Source organism: Athene cunicularia, assembly GCF_003259725.1.
Source record: "Athene cunicularia isolate RWA chromosome 21 unlocalized genomic scaffold, athCun1 chr21_part1, whole genome shotgun sequence".
NCBI classification, from domain to species: domain Eukaryota; kingdom Metazoa; phylum Chordata; class Aves; order Strigiformes; family Strigidae; genus Athene; species Athene cunicularia.
In genome coordinates this window covers 2,382,295-2,401,138 of record NW_020799127.1, presented here as the reverse complement: position 1 = coordinate 2,401,138, position 18,844 = coordinate 2,382,295, and the positions used below count along the sequence as shown (strand labels likewise).

Here is an 18,844-nt window from a genome sequence, read left to right as displayed (position 1 = left end):
GGAGCTGGGCCGGGCGGGCCTGGCCTGGGCTGCCGCCCTGCTGCTGGCGGCCCTGGGAGCGCAGGTGGCGGCGGGGGAGTTCGACCCGTACCGCGTCCTGGGGGTCGGCCGGAGCTCCAGCCAGGCCGATATCAAGAAGGCCTACAAGCGGCTCGCCCGGGAATGGTACGTGCCTCCCTCCGCCCCGGGCTCTGATGCCGCTCCGTGGCGGGCCGGACACACGGACACGGTGGGACAGACACGCGGTGTCGTTTCGCGTTCTCTCGGTTGACAGAGCTAGGCCGCTACGGTCTGAGGAGCGGGTAACGCGTCTGGGTGGTGGCATTAGCCACCCTCCCTGGCGGTTCGCGCCAGGCGAGGCTCCGCTGGCGGTCAGAGACGAGCGACGGGTCTTCCTCCCATGCCAGGAGTCATCCTGAAACCAAGCAGATGCCTTCATGCTATCAATCCAAACTATAAAACCCTCCCGGAGCCTGGCTACGGGGGAAGAAGTTCTCCCAGAGTCAACTGGGAACCTTTAATACACCAGGGTCTAAGTCTCAGTTTGATATATCTAAGGGAAACTCAACCCGTGCCGTGGGAGGGGAACACCTTGGATCAGCAAATGTTGCAGCCCTCACTTTGGTGGCGCACACTGATGAGCAGGCTCGAGGGGTTTCCTGGAAAACAGCCTCACCCGGAGCTTTGAGAGCCTGCAGAGTTTTGGCTGAGACATCCCCAAGGGCTGTGGCGGGAGACAGTTTACAGGAAGAACTCAGATATGTAGGGCGGGAGCAGAGGGATGCATTGCTGCAGCAGGTAGGAAGGATACACATTCCCTCGTCCTGAGCTCAGGCTGCTGCTGACGGATCAGATGGAGGGACAGAGCTGCAGGCACATGAAACACGTCCTGGTGCTGAGTTTTGGGATGGGGTTTAGGCAGGGAGAGCACATATAAAATCTTCATCTCAGCCTCAGGGGATGCTGCCGCCGCACACCCTAACTGTCCGTGTCCTGCTCGCCTCTGAACGGAGGCTGACAGCTCGCTGTCCCCCCCGGGGAGCTGCTGACCCCCTTTTCCTCTGGTTCTGCCTCGTAGGCACCCTGACAAAAACAAGGACCCGGGAGCAGAAGACAAATTCATCCAGATTAGCAAGGCCTACGAGGTAACATGCTCTTCTTGCTAAACACGTGCTGTCATTAAAAGTTAAGTGACCTTATTTCTATGTATGGGGCTTTGTGCATTTTCTGTGTACACACAGAAAGGTGCTTGACCCTGTGGAGGTGGACACTACTATCCAGAAAAGTTTGGTCTTTTTTTCTCAACAGAGAGCCTCTGGATGTCACCAACGTGGGCTCTCTGGCAAATATTTTGCTACAGGTCTGCTCTGTTCTCACTAAAATGCCTCAGACGAGGGAGGAGCAGGTATTTGCTCAGCCCCGCACAGCTGGGTGGCCATCTTGTCCGTGTCACGCCTCCACATAAGCATTTTGGGAGTGATGTAAGCAACGTTAATCACTGCAGGGCTTTAGTCGCTTCAAATTATTTTTTGCATAAGTAGTTATTTGCGCATTGCTCCTGCGTGGCTCTCCAAAGTGGCTGCCCCAGTTTGTGGCGGCTGACCCAATACTTCCACAGCAGGCAAGCTGAGCTCGCAGAAACAAAAGCAAATCATCATTTTCCAGCTGAAAAATGCAGTTCCTCTGTGGGGTTTCTGGCTGCTCGGTAAAACTTTTGGTGTTTTCCAATGCGCTGAGAAAACCCTCGCTGTTCAAGTAGATGCCAGCAAAAGCCATTCCAGAAAAGTGTTGATGCTCAGACAGCGTGACGTTCAGGCTCAAGGAGCCATCGGTGTCAGAAATGGGTACAGCAGTCTTGATTTACAGGCTCCTTTCCTTTGGGCTTTGGCTTTTTTTACCCTTATTTACTGCAGCAAGCCTGGAGGCAATGTGCTGGTTCCCTTTTCCAGAATATTTATCCCTCAATGCACAGCAAAGGCTGCACGTTCCCTTGGAGCCTGTTCTTATGCAGCAGCAGTTACTTACTAAGGGATTATTGGCAGGGCAGTTCCCCCTCACAGTTTTTCTATCATCTACTTCCCAGATTCTCTCCAATGAGGAAAAGAGGGCAAATTTTGATCGCTATGGAGATGCGGGGGAAAGCCAGGGCTACTCTCAGCACCAGCATCGCCAGTTCCACCACTTCCACGAAGGCTTCTATTTTGATGAGTCCTTCTTCCATTTCCCCTTTAATTCGGAGAGGCGCGACACCTCCGACGAGAAGTATTTGCTTCATTTTTCCCACTACATCAATGAAATCGTGCCAGATAGTTTCAAGAAACCTTACCTCATTAAAATAACCTCAGACTGGTGTTTCAGCTGCATCCACATTGAGCCTGTGTGGAAGGAGGTCGCTCAGGAATTGGAGGCGCTGGGTAAGGATGAGGCTGTTTAGGCTGAGCGCGTGTCCCTCGCCCCACAAGCTTGTGGTGACTGCCTTCAGCTTTGGAGGAGTGAGTTTAATCCGTAGATTTCCCCAGGGATTTATCCTAACGCTTTCTCGTGTGTTACTAACATCATCATTGATGAGGCTGTATGTTAGAAATGAGGAAAAAAACAGTCCTGTAGGTCACAAGGGCAAGATGCCTTTTCTCCTGTCCTGGCGGCGAGTGGCTTAGTCTGACGCCAATAACGATGGTGTGGCCGAGGGCTGATCACGCCACGACGAATTTAGGCTGCCAGCACGAAGGCTGTGCTCCTCTTTGCCCTGCACTTGGATGGCTTTGACAAGCAAAGATCCCTGCAGAATATGTCCTTGACTTTAGGGCCGCTACCATACAGTGAAGTTTTGAAACTTACTGAACGCATTTGGATGTCAAGGGGGTATTTTGTACTTGTCCCTTCGCCCCCAGCTTCCTTGTTCTCCCTGAAAATGTTGCCTGCATGCTCTTCCATAAAAACATGTAGACTCAACAGCAGGAGACACAGGCAGTGCAGTCCCCACTTACTAAGCTTTTTCTCCTTGAGGTTTTAATGTAGCACGTGAAATACCAGTAGACAGAACAACAGAGGACAGTGTGTTCTCTCTCCATAGATAAAGCTATGAGTTTTAGATAGAATTTTCAAGGCTTGCAAGAGGAGGGAAGTACAGAGTTAGGAGGCACAGTCCCATGAAAAACTTCTGGGCAAGGGAACACGTCTACAACCTCAGTTTTCTCCTGATTTGGGTCATCAGTGATCCTTCACGTGAACCTACTCTCCTTTTTCAGGAGTGGGAATTGGAGTCGTTCACGCTGGGTATGAAAGGCGCCTTGCCCATCACCTAGGTGCACACAGCACACCGTCCATACTAGGGCTCATTAACGGGAAAATAACCTTCTTCCACAATGCTGTCATTCGAGAAAACCTGCGGCAGTTCGTGGAGAACCTCCTGCCAGGGAATCTTGTAGAAAAGGTATGCTCTGGTAAGAGTGACACGTGCTGCTTCTCGCGTCTGTCTGGATATTCATCTCTCCTTAGCTGTTTTGGTGGGTAATTGTTTAATTCAGCCCCCAAGCTGATCTGTGTCACGAACACAAGGACATCCAGCCGAGGCTGGTGAAGTGAGACATTTTGAAAGCTGTAATTACAGCTACAAACCCCTGAGTTGGTGGAAGCAATGGCACAACGTGGCTGCATAACACCGCTCCTTGCAAAAGGGCTAATCCAGCTACCACACTGTTATGCCAATACCTTTGTGCTCCTGCTGCTCTCTCAGCTGTAATACCCCATGGCTGCCAGAGCTGTACAAAAGCTACCCTAGGTTAGGAATCAGTGATTGTGCCCTGCCTGCCTGCTGGATTTCAGTGCCCTCCTTCCTTGGGGTTTCATCCAGCAACGGGAAGTGATCTTACCCCTGTACTCGGCACTGGTGAGGCTACACCTTGATGACTGGGTTCAGTTTTGGGCCCCTCACTCCAAAAAGGCCATTGAATGACTCGAGCGTGTCCAGAGAAGGGCAACGGAGCTTGGGGCAGGGCCTGGAGCACAGGTCTGCTGGGGAGCGGCTGGGGGAACTGGGGGGGTTTAGTCTGGAGAAGAGGAGGCTGAGGGGAGACCTCCTGGCCCTCTGCAACTCCCTGCCAGGAGGGGGCAGAGAGGGGGGATGAGTCTCTTGAGCCAAGGAGCCAGCGCCAGGCCCCGAGGGAATGGCCTCAAGCTGCCCAGGGCAGGGTCAGGCTGGCTCTGAGGAAGGATTTCTGTGCAGAAGGGGCTGTTGGGTGTTGGAATGGGCTGCCCAGGGCAGGGGGGAGTCCCCGGGATCCCTGGAGGGGTTGAAGAGTCGGGCTGAGCCAGCGCTGAGGGATCTGGGGGAGTTAGGAATGGTCAGGGGGAGGTTCATGGTTGGACTGGAGGAGCTTCAAGATCTTTTCCAACAGAGATGATTCTGTAATTCTGTGAAGCTCAGGACTGCTTGGAAGCATTGTCTGTTAAAACACCCACCCAGAGACCTGTTGTTTGCTTTGTCCAGTTTTGATTCGGAGCTCTGAAACTGGAGCCGGCAGTGTTTCAAAGTTACTGGTAAAACCTCCTACTAGATAAAAAATTCCTGCATTTTGGCCTTGCTGAGTTATTTCTGGCAGGATCTGAACGCACCCATGCCCCATTCCAGTGCGCTGTGGCTGGGTCAGCCCCCATCGTGCTCTCACCTGCCTGTCCTCTGCCTTTTTCACCTCACCTCATTTTCCCTTGGGATCTTTGGCAAGGGCCATCCTTCCCAATGGATTCTTGGCCTGCTGTCCTCCAGGTATTTGAGTCCTCACCCCAAAAGCGGGTCTGCAGTCCCCTTCCTCAGCTAAAGCAGCAAGTTCACCTCCCACAGCTCATCAAAAGCAGAGCTGGCAGTCAGCTCTTCTCCCTGTGGGCCCTAAATGAGCTGTGATATCTCTTTATCTCCTTCCCCTAGGTCAGAGAGGTACCACAGCTGAAACAGAGCAGGTTTGATGGGAGCTCAGAGGTTCCTGTTAGCCCTTGGCTTCCCACTATATATAAAGCATATGGCCCCAATGGACAGTTAGGATAATGAATGTGACATCAGCATGGACTTGAAACAGCATCAGCAGAGGGTGCAGTAACTAAGAGGGTTGGTGGGGTTGAGACTGATGGTTTCAGCTAATGTCCTGTATCAAAAAAGCACAGCTCAGACATACCTGTTGGAAAGACAAACCCACAGTCTGCTTTGTGTAACACTGGACAGCTCTTTCAGGCTCAGTTCTCATTCAGACACCTAATCCTCCAGCACTGCATGTGTCTAACGACTCCAAGGTTAAACTCATGTTCTGACTCTATTTAAAGATTACAGATAAAAACTACATCCGCTTTCTCTCCAACTGGAAGAAAGAAAACAAGCCCCACGTCCTTCTGTTTGATCATATGCCAGTTGTGCCATTATTATACAAGGTAATGTGATTTCTATCGCTGCATTCTTGACTTGATAATAAATCCAGCTGTTCCAAAAGAAAATGTGATATTGCTGCGAGCAGAAGCAGACCGATGCCTCTAAATACTACTGGCTGGTTCTAGGGGAGAGCAAGTTGATTTGTGTCAGTTGAAAATGGCATGGCCAGATGACCAACTTCGTTAGGAGTTTGTTTTTCTCTCCTGAAAAACATCCTCCCTTAGTGGATGCAAAGGTGCGGGTGGGTTTCAGAGGTTGCAGCAACAGAGGCACATCCCAACCTTTATTGGTAACGACAGATTTCTGTGGCATATCTAATTTGGGTTACTGGAAAGCCTGTTTCCTAAGAAACTCCTGCTACCATGCAAAATGTCAGGTTGTAAAATAAAGCTGTGGATCCACTGAGGCTTCCTGTACAATGACTAAGAGAATGCAAACTGCAGCTCAGCCAGGGAGCAGGAGGGCTTTTACCTCCTGCAGCGCATGCCCAGTGACATTTAAACTGCGGGAGGTGTTCTCAAAGCAAAGTCTCCACAAGCGCTCGGGGGAGAAAATGTTGTTTGCTCTCTAACATAAACACACGCCGGTGCTTTCCTCCCGTTCAGCTGACTGCCTTTGCATACCGTGACTACTTGTCCTTTGGTTACGTGTACGTCGGGCTCCGAGGAACTGAGCAGTTGTCCAGTCAGTACAACATCAACGTCTACACTCCCACCATGATGATCTTCAAGGAGCACGTCGACAGGCCCGCTGATGTTGTGCAGGTATTGCTCAGAGCCCTCTCCAAGAGCTTATGTGAGATGGACACTGAGGTTTTCTGACCGAGCTTGCGATGAGAGGTCGGTCGGTGGTGCCTTTCAGAGCAAGAGCATTCATCCTCAGCTTAAACTTGGGCTTCTGTGGAAGCAGAGAGCGACTCTGAGTGAGGAGGAAGCTCAGCAGGCTTCAGCTCTAGTGTCTGACCTTTTGAGGAGGGTGGTTGCAGGTCGCTTCTCAGTCTCAGGACCTCAAAACATCTTGTGTGATTTCAGCGAGGACTGTGATGGCTGGCAGCCTTCCCCAGGCTTCAAACATGAATGTCACGACAGTTTTACTCTCCTCATCCTGCTTGGTTCTGACCTCTGCTTTCTTTGTCCTCACCAGGCACGAGATATGAAGAAGCAGCTCATTGACGACTTCCTTTCCCAGAATAAATTCCTAATGGTAGCCAGACTCACCAGCCAGAGGCTGTTCCAGGAGCTGTGTCCCGTGAAGAAGTCTCACCGTCAGCGAAAGTAAGGCCCCGTGGGTGACACGTCCCCGCTATTTTGTTCCCTGAGGCTCCTAAAGCCACTTTCTGTTTGATTCTGAGGGAGAAGGAAAACAACTGCACTGGATCATGCTGGCTATCTGAATGATTTGATAGTTTTCCTGCCTTACTAGGCACATCCTTGGGCAGAGTGCAGGTGGAAGGGAGGAGGAACAGGGTGACAGGCTGGGGAGCTTAGTATACAGAAGTCAGGAGCGGGCTGCCTGGAAGCAACAAATTGGATTTCTGGCTCTTCAGGATCATTCTGGCTGGAGGAAAGGGGATGGTTGTTTCCTCTCGCATCCAGAATGGTTCCTAATCCTCCGTCTCGTTGTGTTGCCTAGGCACTGTGTGGTCTTGATTACCGGAGAAGGCGATAAGTTTGCTGAGGCTTACGAGGCGTTTCTGACTTTTGCTGTGGCCAACACAAAGGACACGCTGAAGTTTGTGCACATCTATAATGATCGGCAGCCAGAGTTTGTGGACGCCTTGCTGATGGATGAGGAGAAGTATCGGGGAAAATCAGCTGTGAGAGTTTCCTTTTTTTTTTTCCTCCCTTCTTTTCCTCTGTCATTCTAACTCACATCACTTTATGTGGGATGCTTTACCTTGATCCGACACCTAATTCTGAGCGGTGATTTGAAGCATAACGTCTGTCTAGTAAAGAGTACCTTCCTCTCTAACGTCTGCGGTGTTATTGGCTCGTGCAGGTGGTCATTTTGGAGAGACGGAATAACGCAGGGAAGATCGCCTATAAAACCTTGGAGGAGGCCTGGCAGGGCAGCAAAGAGGACAACTTCATCCTCCTGGATCTTCTGGATCAGCTGAGGACAGACTCCGGGCTCCTCTCTTCAGAGACTGTCCTGGCAGACTTGAATGACGAACTCGCTCCCGTAAGTGCCTGGCCATTTCAGCTGCCTAAAAACCACCTTGCCTTTTTGGACAGTCCCATTATGGTCATTCATGGGCATTATTTATATTTTACAATACCAAGACAAGACTTTTACAAGTTTTCTCACTCATGGAAGGAAGCTCATGGCGCACTCTGAGGCTGATTCAGCCCAGGGTTCTGTTTAAGGGGTGGGAGTCCTGTCAGGGCTCTGGATATAGCAGGTTTCTCATTTGTTTTTTTCTTTTTAAACAGATGTTCCTTATCCGATGGCTCTACTCCATGCTGGACTATATCTCGGACTGCTGGGACAGTTTGTTTCACAGTAACTGGTATGGATTGGGTATTAACAAGTCTCAACAGGGAGCAGGATTGCTGCTATCTTGTTCAGATGCATATTAGAACTGGGTTCTTATTATCAGGAATTGAGAATGTATCAAAACACATAGGTGCCTGTATTCTCTTGAGATTCAGGTGAAGAGCAGTGACACCATGGTGACGTTAGCTTCTGCCTCAAGTACTGGGTACTCTGGCTGTGAGGCTGAGCGTGGACGTTACATTCCTGAAAACACGAATCAACTGTTGTTTTTCACAGCTTCCCCACAGCCTTATTTTTAAATGCAACCATTTTTGTCCTCCTCCTTTTGGGTCGGAGCAGGATGGTGCTCAAAATCTTAATCCTCCTTAAGATCCCAGAAAACAAGCTGAGTTTGTGGGGAAACTGCATGGTATTACTTGAGGTAGACAGGAACTGAAATTTGAGCAGAAACCATGCAACTTGCAGACCTGATTGCTGTTTGCAAATCTTCCCCTCAGGCGAGAAATGATGCCACTGCTGTCCTTGCTCTTCTCTGCGCTCTTCATTCTCTTTGGCACTGTTATTGTTCAGGCTTTCAGGTGAGTGCACGCCAAGATCCTAGGGGATCTTACAGTTCAGCCAACAGCACCTCAATCCAATCTGGTGCCTTAAACACACACAAAATAACCTTCCGTTGCAGCGATTCTAGTGATACAAGGGACTCTCCTCCCTCTGAGAAAGAAGAAACTGCTGTAAAGACTGAGAAGAACGACCCGAGCTTCAGCAAAGAGAGTAACAGGTTCCTTCTCTAATTTCTCCAGAAATGTTTCCTGCCGAAGCGTTGCTTGGGAAGGGTTAGCTGGACAGCAGAAAAGTGTCAGAATAGTGCAGTCATCGTGTGGGCACAGCGAGGTGGGTGGGAGCAGTGTTCAGCCAGGACCCAGGCCAGCATGGACAGGGGTGCACAAACTTAGTTATGAAGTGATTCCCATGAGTTTGCCCCAGACGTCATCCTCAGGGAAAGGTGAAGGTCTGACTGACTCATTGAGGAAGACACAAGTCTGGCCGTTGCACCAATTAAACTGGCTTTAGCTGCAGGGCACAGGGGGTGGGGAACGAGTTCAGTTTCCTCAGCCGCTCCCGGTCCCTCGTTCCCCTTTCACTCGGTCACTGTTTTGTTGCAGCAGGATTCCCAAAAAGGGTTTTGTCGAGGTGACTGAGCTAACAGACATCAACTACAACAGTAACTTGGTTCGCCTGAGGCCGGGACACATGAACGTGGTCTTGATCCTGTCCAACTCAACCAAAACCGCCCTCCTCCAGAAGTTTGCCCTGGAAGTCTACACGTTCACAGGGTAGGCTGGGGCCCTCTCCTGGGTTTCTGTTACTGTTTGAACAACTTGTGTAACACTGCTCTGATGGTGAGTTGGGAGTAGTGGTAGCTCGATTGCCAGGAGAAAACACTTCTGGTGAGCAGGGCAGCCTCTGCACTCATTAGTGGCAGCAAGCCACTGAAAACCGAGCGGCCTTTCCCAGCTGTAGTTGGTGGAGGTGGCTGGACAGGTCTGGTGCTGCTGCTGCTGCTTTGGCTGTACCTCCATTTTAACAAAGGATGACAGTGCTGCATGCTACATAATCATCACCTGTGCTGAACTCGGTTAAAAAAGGAGCTATGGTGACACAGCTCTGTGCCTGCCCTGGTTTACAAATGCTTACTGATCCAGTAGGAATCCAGCCTGACTCGGGAGACATGCTAATCCTGCTTCTCCTCTGCTCTTCCCCCAGGAGCAGCTCTCTTCATTTCTCCTTCCTCAGCCTGGACAAGCACCGGGAATGGCTGGAGTACCTGTTAGAGTTTGCGCAGGACGCGGCCCCCATCCCAAACCAGTATGACAAGCATTTCCTGGAGCGCGACTACACAGGCTACGTCCTGGCTCTGAATGGCCACAAGAAATACTTCTGCCTCTTTAAGCCTCACAGATCAGGGGATGAGGGGGGAACCCTGGGGTCGTGTGAGGATTACGATTCCTCACTAGCCACGGAAGCCAGAGGAAAATCCTCCTGCAGCCCAGGATCTAGATCTATTAAAAACAAATTACACAAATTGTCCTTTTGGATGGAACGTCTCCTAGAGGGTTCCTTACAGAGGTTCTATATCCCCTCATGGCCCGCACTAGACTGAGGGATTTTAAAGAGATTCTAACGGACAAACTTTTTACGAAGATGACAAGGGACAACTCTTTCCAGGAATACACAGACAAGCGTGACGAATGGACCTTAGGTTTGAGATGAACTCGCCTGGGGCCGGCGACTTGAAAATATCTCCCTGCGTCTGGAGCCCAGTAGCGCAGCCAAGCGCACTGAAACTCCTTCCACCAACTCGTGCGTTTGGATGCCGTACTACCGAAGAGCCAAGAAGTCCATTTTTCCCTTCGTGTCCTGCTGCATCTGCTTCCCGAGTCGCCCCCGTTCCATCTCTCATTTTACCTCGGTTGAAGAAAAACCCATGACTTCTCTGCCGCAGTGACTTGGTCTGGTATGAACGTGGCCAGTGACACAGGTCGGGTCGTGGTTCTCCCTCCCCTTCACTGTGTGCTCAGCCCGTGGTGCATGGTGTAACACTGGCAAGACCCTGCAGCCCCTCCCAGGCCCTGCCCTTCCAAAAGGTCTCTTCCCACCAGGCAGTCGTGCTTTTATCGGCCTTTCCCGGGTAAGTGATCTAGAGTATGGTCGGGAGCATCTCCCTCGTAGCAAACCTGTAGCTGGGACTCACCCGTGGTGCAGGTTAGTGGGCGATCTGCATGTTTCATGCTCCTCGTGTCACAGTTCCACGTACAGCTTCACCAGCTAAACCATAACCGGGGAGGGAAGGGGTTTTGCACGGCCATAAATACTGTAAAGGTGTGGAGCCATTTAAATGTCACGTTGATTTTTCAGATGCCTTTCTGCTTCTGTCGATTTTAGACGATGTATCTTAGAGCCATAACTTTGTGTCCTCAGATTGTAGGCGTGAGCTGCTATGAGCCAGTAGATGTGTAAAAGAAACTCTACCTAGCTGCTAGGGAGTCGGTCCAGGCTCCTTTCACACACCCTTACATCTGTAGTACAAACCAACCTTTCTTTGTATCAAGGAACCTAATTCTTCGATGATTGTACTCTTGAAATGTTGCCCCAGAAGTGCTGTATCATCAGACCATTGCTTACATGTGAAACTCCTTTTGGTTTAGGCTTGGGTTTAAGATGCTTGGTTTCAGCCTCTCACCTGTTTCCTTCTTGCCACAAACCTTTGTTTCTCAACATGCAGGCTGCTGCCTTGGGTTTTTGTTTGTGTGCATTGGGGGGTTTTTGTCTTTTTGAACTCATAGGTCTGTGTGAAGCTAGAACAGTCGTTAAGCGCAGGTTTAGTTTATGCTTTGCTCTAGCAGTCTTGATCCTAACAGCCACTTCCAACACCAGGGGAAAAGGGCAGCCTGCTAAAGCGGAGGGAAGGCAAGCAGCAGCCTCACAGCTGCTTTCCACTCCTCAAGCGATAAAGCGGAGCAGCAGGGTTTCTCTTCGTGACCAGGACTGAAACCCTGTGGGGCTTGTTCTTCCTTTTCACTGCCCCGGGGCAGACGCCATCGTCGGGGCTGGTCCTTGCTGCGCCGGAGCCGGGCCCCTGCCATGGCACTGTGGGGCTGCAGCACTGCCAAAGCACGGGGGAGCTGAGCAGGATGGCTGTGGCCGCAGGGCTCTGAACCCAACGGTAGAGCACTTGCTCAAGAACGTGGTGTTAATTAAAAGCTCACTTGGCCCTCGCTACCTTAGTTACCATCTCAGCAGAGCAGCCAGTTAGTAGGAATAACCAATCTCTGAGCCAGCTGCCGATCCCCCACGAAATCGGGAAACGCTCAAGTCATTTTACTGCCCACGTGACCCAGTTGCTCACAAACCCTTGGCTTGCTGCATTCCTCCTGCCCCGGGGAGCAGATTGGCATGCTTCGACCACCACAGGTATCTCAAACACCCTGTATAATGTACTTCCAAATAAAGGCTACGATGCTACCAACTGACCCTATGTGAGGTTACTTAATTTTAGCTCAGTGGATTCTAGGCCGCAGCTTGTGCTGCTGCATGAACGAGGCACTAAAGTAGAGGGAAGGAAGGAAGGAAGGTGAGGTCTTCTCCCTGCCAAAGAACTTCCAAGGTGCACACGTACCACTGAAATAGAGTGGAAGGGGGAGCGAAACGCCGGCCTGACACTGCTAGACTTCATTTTCATTTGGCTAGAGCAATCGCCGTAGCACTCTGGTGCTTTTCCTGCAGCTTGCCGTGCATGACCTGGCTAGGATAGGTTCTAGCCCAGTGGAAGGCTCTGCCTAACTTTTTAAAATGTTTGCAAAAGCAAAAAAAAAATACTTTCTGGGTCTCTGCTGTCTTTTCCAATCAGAAACCAGGAGAAAACCCTTGACACATTAAAAAGAAGTGCCTAGTTGTGCTCCAGGAAGGGAATTCAGCCCTGCCCCAAGTGAGAAGGCCTGTGGCCTTCAAAATACAATTTGTGTGCCACACACCTGCTGGAATCCTTTGTTTAATTTTCTTTTCAGCACAGGTAACCTCCCCTTTTAGACTGCGTTTTGTTTCAGGAGTGCTTGCAACAGTCACCCTTGCTGGCTGTGGCCGGATGGGCGCACAGCTCCCTTTTAGCTGTAACTGCCCTTCACTGCTTTTAACCAGGTCTGACTAACTCTGCCTGTGTCACTGTTTTCTGGAAAAAACTTCTTTCATGGGCTGATGCCAACACCAAACTGTTCTAAACCCCTCGTTTAGTTCTCTTTAGCGTCCAGCGTGGAACACTGGGAGTTTTGCTTTCTTGTAGAAGAGTGTGGTCAGAGGCTGCTTTAGGCCTGAGGTCTGCCTGCCCTCTCCCAGCAGTTGCGAGCTGTTTTCCCCTCACCCCCACCCCAATCATTTTCTAACCTGCTGCCTCTGGCACCACTCGACCCGTATCGTAACGTATCGTCAGCGAAACGCACCCACGATCCTGTTATGCACATGGTGGTTCGTAATCCAAAGATGGAGGAAATTCAGCCCTAGTGCACTGCTCTAGTCAGGTTTGAGTGAGCGCACACCGCTCAGAAGCTGAAGCAAAGGGATGCAGGCCCCCAGTCTGAAAGTTGTACCAAAACTCCTCCCTGGAGCGAGCGTGGGGGGCAGCAGCCTCCCCTCTGCCGTTCGCCAAAATCCTTCTGGGAACTAGTGCACTAACGCAGCCTGAGAAGTAGGACTGAAAACTAGGTACATATTTTGCACTTTTGATACTGGGAGAGGGGGGGGGAGGGAATTAACTTATTTGGCAGATTTGTCTTTTTTATTTTTGTTTTGTTTTGTATTTGTGAACAGGCACTGATGTCATTTTGTTTTAAGACAATTACAGATTCACAACCAAAATAAACTATTTTAATGTGTGATGAGGTGGCTCCGTGTTTCCGTGTATAAACTAACCTTACCTCCATGTCAGCTTGGACATTCCAGGAGCAATTAAATTGCTCCTGCCATAGGATACACCTGGTCAGGCCCAGCAGAAATTCATCCCCATATCCCCCTACTCTCCACCTTCAGGTGCCCTCCCTCCCTCTGCCTTCATCCTCCTGCTGCTGCAGCTTAATGGGAGGAAACTTGTACCAGCAACAGCTTTGCCATGACCCCCACGAGCTGGGTGAGTAATTCCAGCTGTGAAAGCAGAGGCAAAACACCATTACCCTCATCTTTTCCTTTCCCAGGCAAACTCAAAAGCAACAGCCACCAGTTAAATGGGCTGTTCAAACTCAACCTGCTACCTATGGTTTGTCAGCTTAAAATTACTTTTTCTAGCGGTAAATGGCATTTATTTCTTACTGCAAAGCCCACGTTCACTGCAACTGGTCGAGGGGAACAGGCCAGGTGGGGGTCAGAGCTGTCCTGTCCCCAGGAGCTGCCCTCACATTGTCTTCACGCTGGGGAGAACGCACAGCATCTCGAAGAGCAGGTTTGCCCCCAGGAGGGCTGTGTTACCTAAGAAAAGAGAAAAAGGGAAAAAAAAATTCCCAAGTCATGAATGCCCAGCTGCTTTCCCCCGGGGCGGTCAGCCACCTCTGCCAGGCACACCCGTCTTACTCTCAACCACCTTTAGACTCACCAGAGACATCGTACATAGGTGCAACTTCTACAAGGTCACATCCTACTATGTTCAGGCCTTTGCAGCCACGAATAATCTCCAAAGCCTAGGAAAAACAAAACAAAACGACAGATTTGGGATCATGAAATACATCTGACCTTGTCAGGGCTCTGCTTTTCCCATATGCAGCTAAGGCTACCCAACCTATAGAGACCTAATCACATCAGTTCAACATTTCCTTTCCTCATTCCTGCTATGAAATTCTCCCTAACCCTCCCCAACCCTTCACTTTGCTGCGCTGGCAGCACAACCTCCTTGAATGGGAGCAAAAAAGTCCCCGTCCCACTGGGAAACAAAGCTGCCTCCCCCTTACCTGCGCAGGCGTGAGCCCAGCTATCTCTGGCGTCCCAGTACCCGGGGCGTACGCGGGGTCTACTCCATCGATATCGAAACTGAGGTACACAGGCTTGTTCCCCATCTGCTTCCTCACCTCCCTCATCAGCGGCACCAGAGAATTCCTCCAGCACTCTTCAGCTGGGACCACCCGGAAGCCCTGTGGGCACACACAGGATCTGCTCAGGGAAAGGCAGGCAAAGTGGAGCATCCCCTGCCCAGCCAGAGATTTCTGCCAGCATAAATCTTGAAGCACCCTCCACTCACCCCTCTTTCTTATTCTCAGCTAACGGCTCAGTGTGCCAGGAACGCTCATCCTGTGGGCCAAGCGATGTTTCTTTTCCTGCTAGCCAGCAGGGACAAGGAAGGGATCTGAGCCCTGTATTCTGGACTGGTGAGGCTGCATCTCGATGACTGGGTTCAGTTTTGGGCCCCTCACCCCAAAAAGGCCACTGAATGACTGGAGCATGTCCAGAGAAGGGCAACGGAGCTGGGGCAGGGTCTGGAGCACAGGTCTGCTGGGGAGCGGCTGGGGGAACTTGGGGGGGTTTAGTCTGGAGAAGAGGAGGCTTAGGGGAGACCTCCTGGCCCTCTGCAACTCCCTGCCAGGAGGGGGCAGAGAGGGGGGATGAGTCTCTTGAGCCAAGGAGCCAGCGCTAGGCCCAGAGGGAATGGCCTCAAGCTGCCCAGGCTGGCTCTGAGGAAGGATTTCTTTGCAGAAGGGGCAGTTGGGCATTGGAATGGGCTGCCCAGGGCAGGGGGGGAGTCCCCAGGATCCCTGGCGGGGTTGAAGAGTCGGGCTGACCCAGCGCTGAGGGATCTGGTGGAGTTGGGAAGGGTCAGGGTGAGGTTCATGGTTGGGCTGGAGGAGCTTCAAGGTCTTTTCCAACCTTGATTATTTTGTGATTCTGTAAATAGTAATGACATGGGAATATTAATGGCAGGGAGAGAAAGCAGCGCTCGGCGTATGCCTGCAGCTGAGCTTACCTGGTCCCGGCAGTACTTGTAAGGATCGGGGTCATAGGAGGAGCCGCGGATGCCGATCTGGACCACGCGGCTGCAGTCCAGCAGCCCTTCCTCCACACAGCGCCGGAACGGGGTCCCGTGGTAGATCTTCTCCCCCAGGGCTCTGTCTCCAGTGTCAGTGTGGGCATCCACATGCACCAGCCCCACAGGACCGTGCCTGGTTGAGACAAGGTGGCCACATCAGTCGCCACCCTGTGCGCGATGGCCCTGCCTACACCGCGGCCAGCACACCAGGAACCTTCCCCGAGGCTCCTTCTAGGTCCTTATTCTACAGTTCCAGGTTAGAAACTTACTTTTCTGCCATAGCCTGCAGGATGGGGTACGTTATTGTGTGATCTCCACCTGCAACACGACAGGGATGAGGGTGTAAAGGGTGCTCAGAATTAATTACATTTGTTCCCAGCTGATTTTCCCCCCCACCCCTTGCATTTATCCTGCATTTCTTTACACACCCCAGGCCTTTGTTCCCAAAAGAAAACCTGAGGCTCCTGGGTGCAGGTTCCTTCCTCTCTCCTCTTCCCTCCTGGGGAGGACCAGAGATGCACGACTGCTGGCAGGGGCAGCCCATGGCACAGGACCCTTGACCAGGCTTATAAATAAGTGCTTGATTCACATCTGAGGACGCTGTAACTGATAACTTGCCCCTCATTACTCTATACACACTTCGTTTACTGATGCCAAGCTGCAACAGCTGGAAACTCGAACACGCGTCCAAATTACGCCTTGTGCAAAGCAGCACACGGCTGGGCACTCGCTCAAGCTTGAAGCTTTCCAGAGGGACAGAGACTGCTCTTGCTTTGGGTCCTGCTCAACAGGACACCAAAAGCACACTGCCGACTGAATTTGCAGTTGAGCTGCAGGCTGTGTGCTAAAAAAGTCTCTTGGCTGACCCCTTCTCCCCATTTTTGATACAAGATATCACCGATGGCAGAGAGTGCATAAATTTACCCAGGATTTACCCCTTTAGCCCATGATTTAGTGGAGGACGCATTCATCACTCACCTTCTACCGTGTTCAGACCACACGAGGGCAGGAGGAGAGGGAGTTTGGATGAGCAGGGAGGCAGTGGCCAGGCAGGGAGGCACAGGGTCCTTACCCAAGGTGAGGGGCACACAGCCCGAGGCCACGATCCTCTGGTAGGACTCTCGGATGAGGCGGCAGCTGTCGGGCAGGTTGTAGAGGTTCACGTTCACGTCCCCGATGTCAGCCACCCGCAGGGAGTCGAAGGGCGCTGCCCCGGTGCTGGCGTTGTACCTCCTCACCATTGCCGACTCGGCCCGGATCTGGCGTGGGCCAAACCTGGGGAGATGGGGAAAAGCTGGGGAAAATGGCAGAGCTCCCCAGGCCAGCGCCGCGTGAGCAGAGCCGTGCCTGTCGGCCGGAGCAAAGCATCAGCTTCCCTGGCACCGGGGCTGGCCCTCACCTGGCTCCTGGCCGGTTGGACGTGCCCGTGTCTAGAGGGACGCCGACAAAAGCTGCGTCCAGTCCCTCCGACGATGCCTGAACGGGCAGTTTCATCATGGAGCAGACCCCCACAGGACGGGCCACCAACTGGGCGCTGGGGGGCACGTTGAACTGCGAGCCCCAGCGGCAAGGGGCCCCGTGCCCCGGGTGCTGGAGGTGCCCTGTGGATGCGCCGGGTGAGGAGCTGGAGGCAGCTGGGAGAGCCGGGGGCCACCAGCCATGGCGTGGGGTGGCCGCTGCAGCAAACGCAACCAGCTTGCGAGCACCGAGCCTGGTTTCCCAGGGCAGGGGCTGGCTGCAGGCAGCCCAAAGCAGGTGTCTCATCCTGCCCCGCGGGCTCCAACCCTCTGCCCCACACGGAGTGGAACGAGGTGTGCCGCAGCCTGCAGTGTCGCGGCTGGAGTGCCACAGCCAGGCAGAGAGCCAGCCACAGAGCCAGCCACCACCGAGCCTCCCCCTGCCCTCCCCAGGGCTCAAAGTGCAGCCAGACACCCCGCGGCTCGGGGAAGGGCAGAGATTGGGCTTGGGCTTCACATTCCCCCTTCCTGGCCACACCGTTTTCCCCACAGCACCCTCTTCCCAGCAAACACCAGCAACAAACGCGGCAGCAAGGGGCTTCAGCTCGAGCGTCTCCGTCAAGAGCCTGCCTGGGGATCAGCACGAGAAGGCAAGAGGGACACCCTGGGAAATGTTCCAGTTTCGCTCCCCTCGGGCATTTGCAGAAAGTAAGGCAGCACTGGCTGCATTAACAGCATATACTTTTAAACTGCACTTTACAAAAGCCCCCGCAGTGCTGAAAAAATCATAAAAACGTCTCATTAACAAAAAGCTGGCAGTGAAAGCAAACAAAAAAAAAGTCTAACCTCAGCAGAACCTTGACAGACCAAATGCGAGCACACGAGAAGCAATAATAGGGATTTAAGAACCAGAGGCAGTGCTGCGGGACAAGCATTTTAGGCCATTTTTGAGGACAGAGAGATGAAATGAAATGATTTCCAGGGGAAGCAAGTTTCCAATGTCTGGAGTTATCCAGCACAGATCAAAGCCTGGTTGGCCTAATAACAACACGCTTGAAATAGGGTGGCTCTGGCTCCTAATTTGTCTCCCTACTCGTGTAACGATTGGACCTGGGAGGAAAATCAAGGGGAAAAAAAACCCAGAATCTGTTCACAGCCGAAAGCCAGCTCCATACAGTTGGTTTGGATATGGAATACATGTGTATTCCATGCCCAGTACTGTGGGGACAAGGGAAGACTCAGTGTGTCAACAAGCAGAGCTGTGCCTTGCTGAGCTAACCAGCTCTTGTTGGTTCAGAGAAAGAGAACAAACTGAGAGGTCAGAGCAGAGATCTACCAAAAAAGTGACAGTATTTACTCTTCAAAAAACTACAGGGACAGTGTCCAGGGAACTGGCCTCACTGCTGCAGGGGCACAGAGCTCACAGGAGAGCACACACACAAATCCAAGGCAGCCATCCCGGCTAAAAACACACTGCAAGAACTCGGCATCTAAGAAAAAAACAGCAGTAGCTTTGGTTAAGGTTAGACCAAGATTCAGTAGCTCTTTTTCTGCAACTTTTCGCCCAGAGAGCTCATTTTGTGTGATTTCCCAGGCTCTGGGCCTTTTTTACAGCCCCAGCAGTGTGCTGTGTTCACAGAAGAGCAGGGCCGTTCCCTGGGCAGTAGTTTTGCACTGTTGCTGAACGAGAGGCCGTTTCAGTGTGCAAGACCTCGAGGGCATGTTACCTTGTGACGATTAGGGACATCAGCCATTTGACACACTGTGTCATCGGCCTGGAAACTGCAGGAGCAGCCAGGGATTTACCGTTCAGGAGAGTACGTAACAGGCACATTCACAAGGCAAGGTCCATTCCTCTTCGGGAAACTTCACTTGGTGGAATAAAATAATGTGGAAAGAACTGAATGATCTTTTCCG

General features: G+C 51.9%; 2 protein-coding genes across 2 annotated transcripts in view; one reads left to right on the top strand and one right to left on the bottom strand.

Moving 5' to 3' along the window:
* The window catches only part of DNAJC16 (DnaJ heat shock protein family (Hsp40) member C16), a 13,768-nt gene extending 568 nt beyond the window's left edge, over nt 1-13,200 (top strand). The window contains exons 2-15 of the mRNA XM_026862929.1: nt 5-165; nt 1,079-1,145; nt 2,084-2,414; nt 3,249-3,433; nt 5,314-5,418; nt 6,022-6,180; nt 6,560-6,690; nt 7,049-7,232; nt 7,415-7,597; nt 7,849-7,925; nt 8,410-8,490; nt 8,592-8,690; nt 9,076-9,246; nt 9,677-13,200. Coding sequence (XP_026718730.1) covers nt 5-165; nt 1,079-1,145; nt 2,084-2,414; nt 3,249-3,433; nt 5,314-5,418; nt 6,022-6,180; nt 6,560-6,690; nt 7,049-7,232; nt 7,415-7,597; nt 7,849-7,925; nt 8,410-8,490; nt 8,592-8,690; nt 9,076-9,246; nt 9,677-10,073 — 2,331 coding nt within the window. The 3' untranslated portion in view covers nt 10,074-13,200. The remainder of the gene's footprint in view (nt 1-4; nt 166-1,078; nt 1,146-2,083; nt 2,415-3,248; nt 3,434-5,313; nt 5,419-6,021; nt 6,181-6,559; nt 6,691-7,048; nt 7,233-7,414; nt 7,598-7,848; nt 7,926-8,409; nt 8,491-8,591; nt 8,691-9,075; nt 9,247-9,676) is intronic.
* AGMAT (agmatinase) lies at nt 12,476-18,698 on the bottom strand. The gene is made up of 8 exons (XM_026862928.1): nt 18,655-18,698; nt 16,870-17,307; nt 16,543-16,745; nt 15,740-15,788; nt 15,408-15,603; nt 14,401-14,580; nt 14,049-14,133; nt 12,476-13,924 (listed from the first exon to the last, which is right to left on the bottom strand). Exons 1-8 carry the CDS (start codon nt 18,696-18,698, stop codon nt 13,851-13,853), a joined length of 1,269 nt encoding a protein of 422 aa, XP_026718729.1. The 3' UTR covers nt 12,476-13,850.
* Nucleotides 18,699-18,844: the final 146 nt, after the last annotated feature.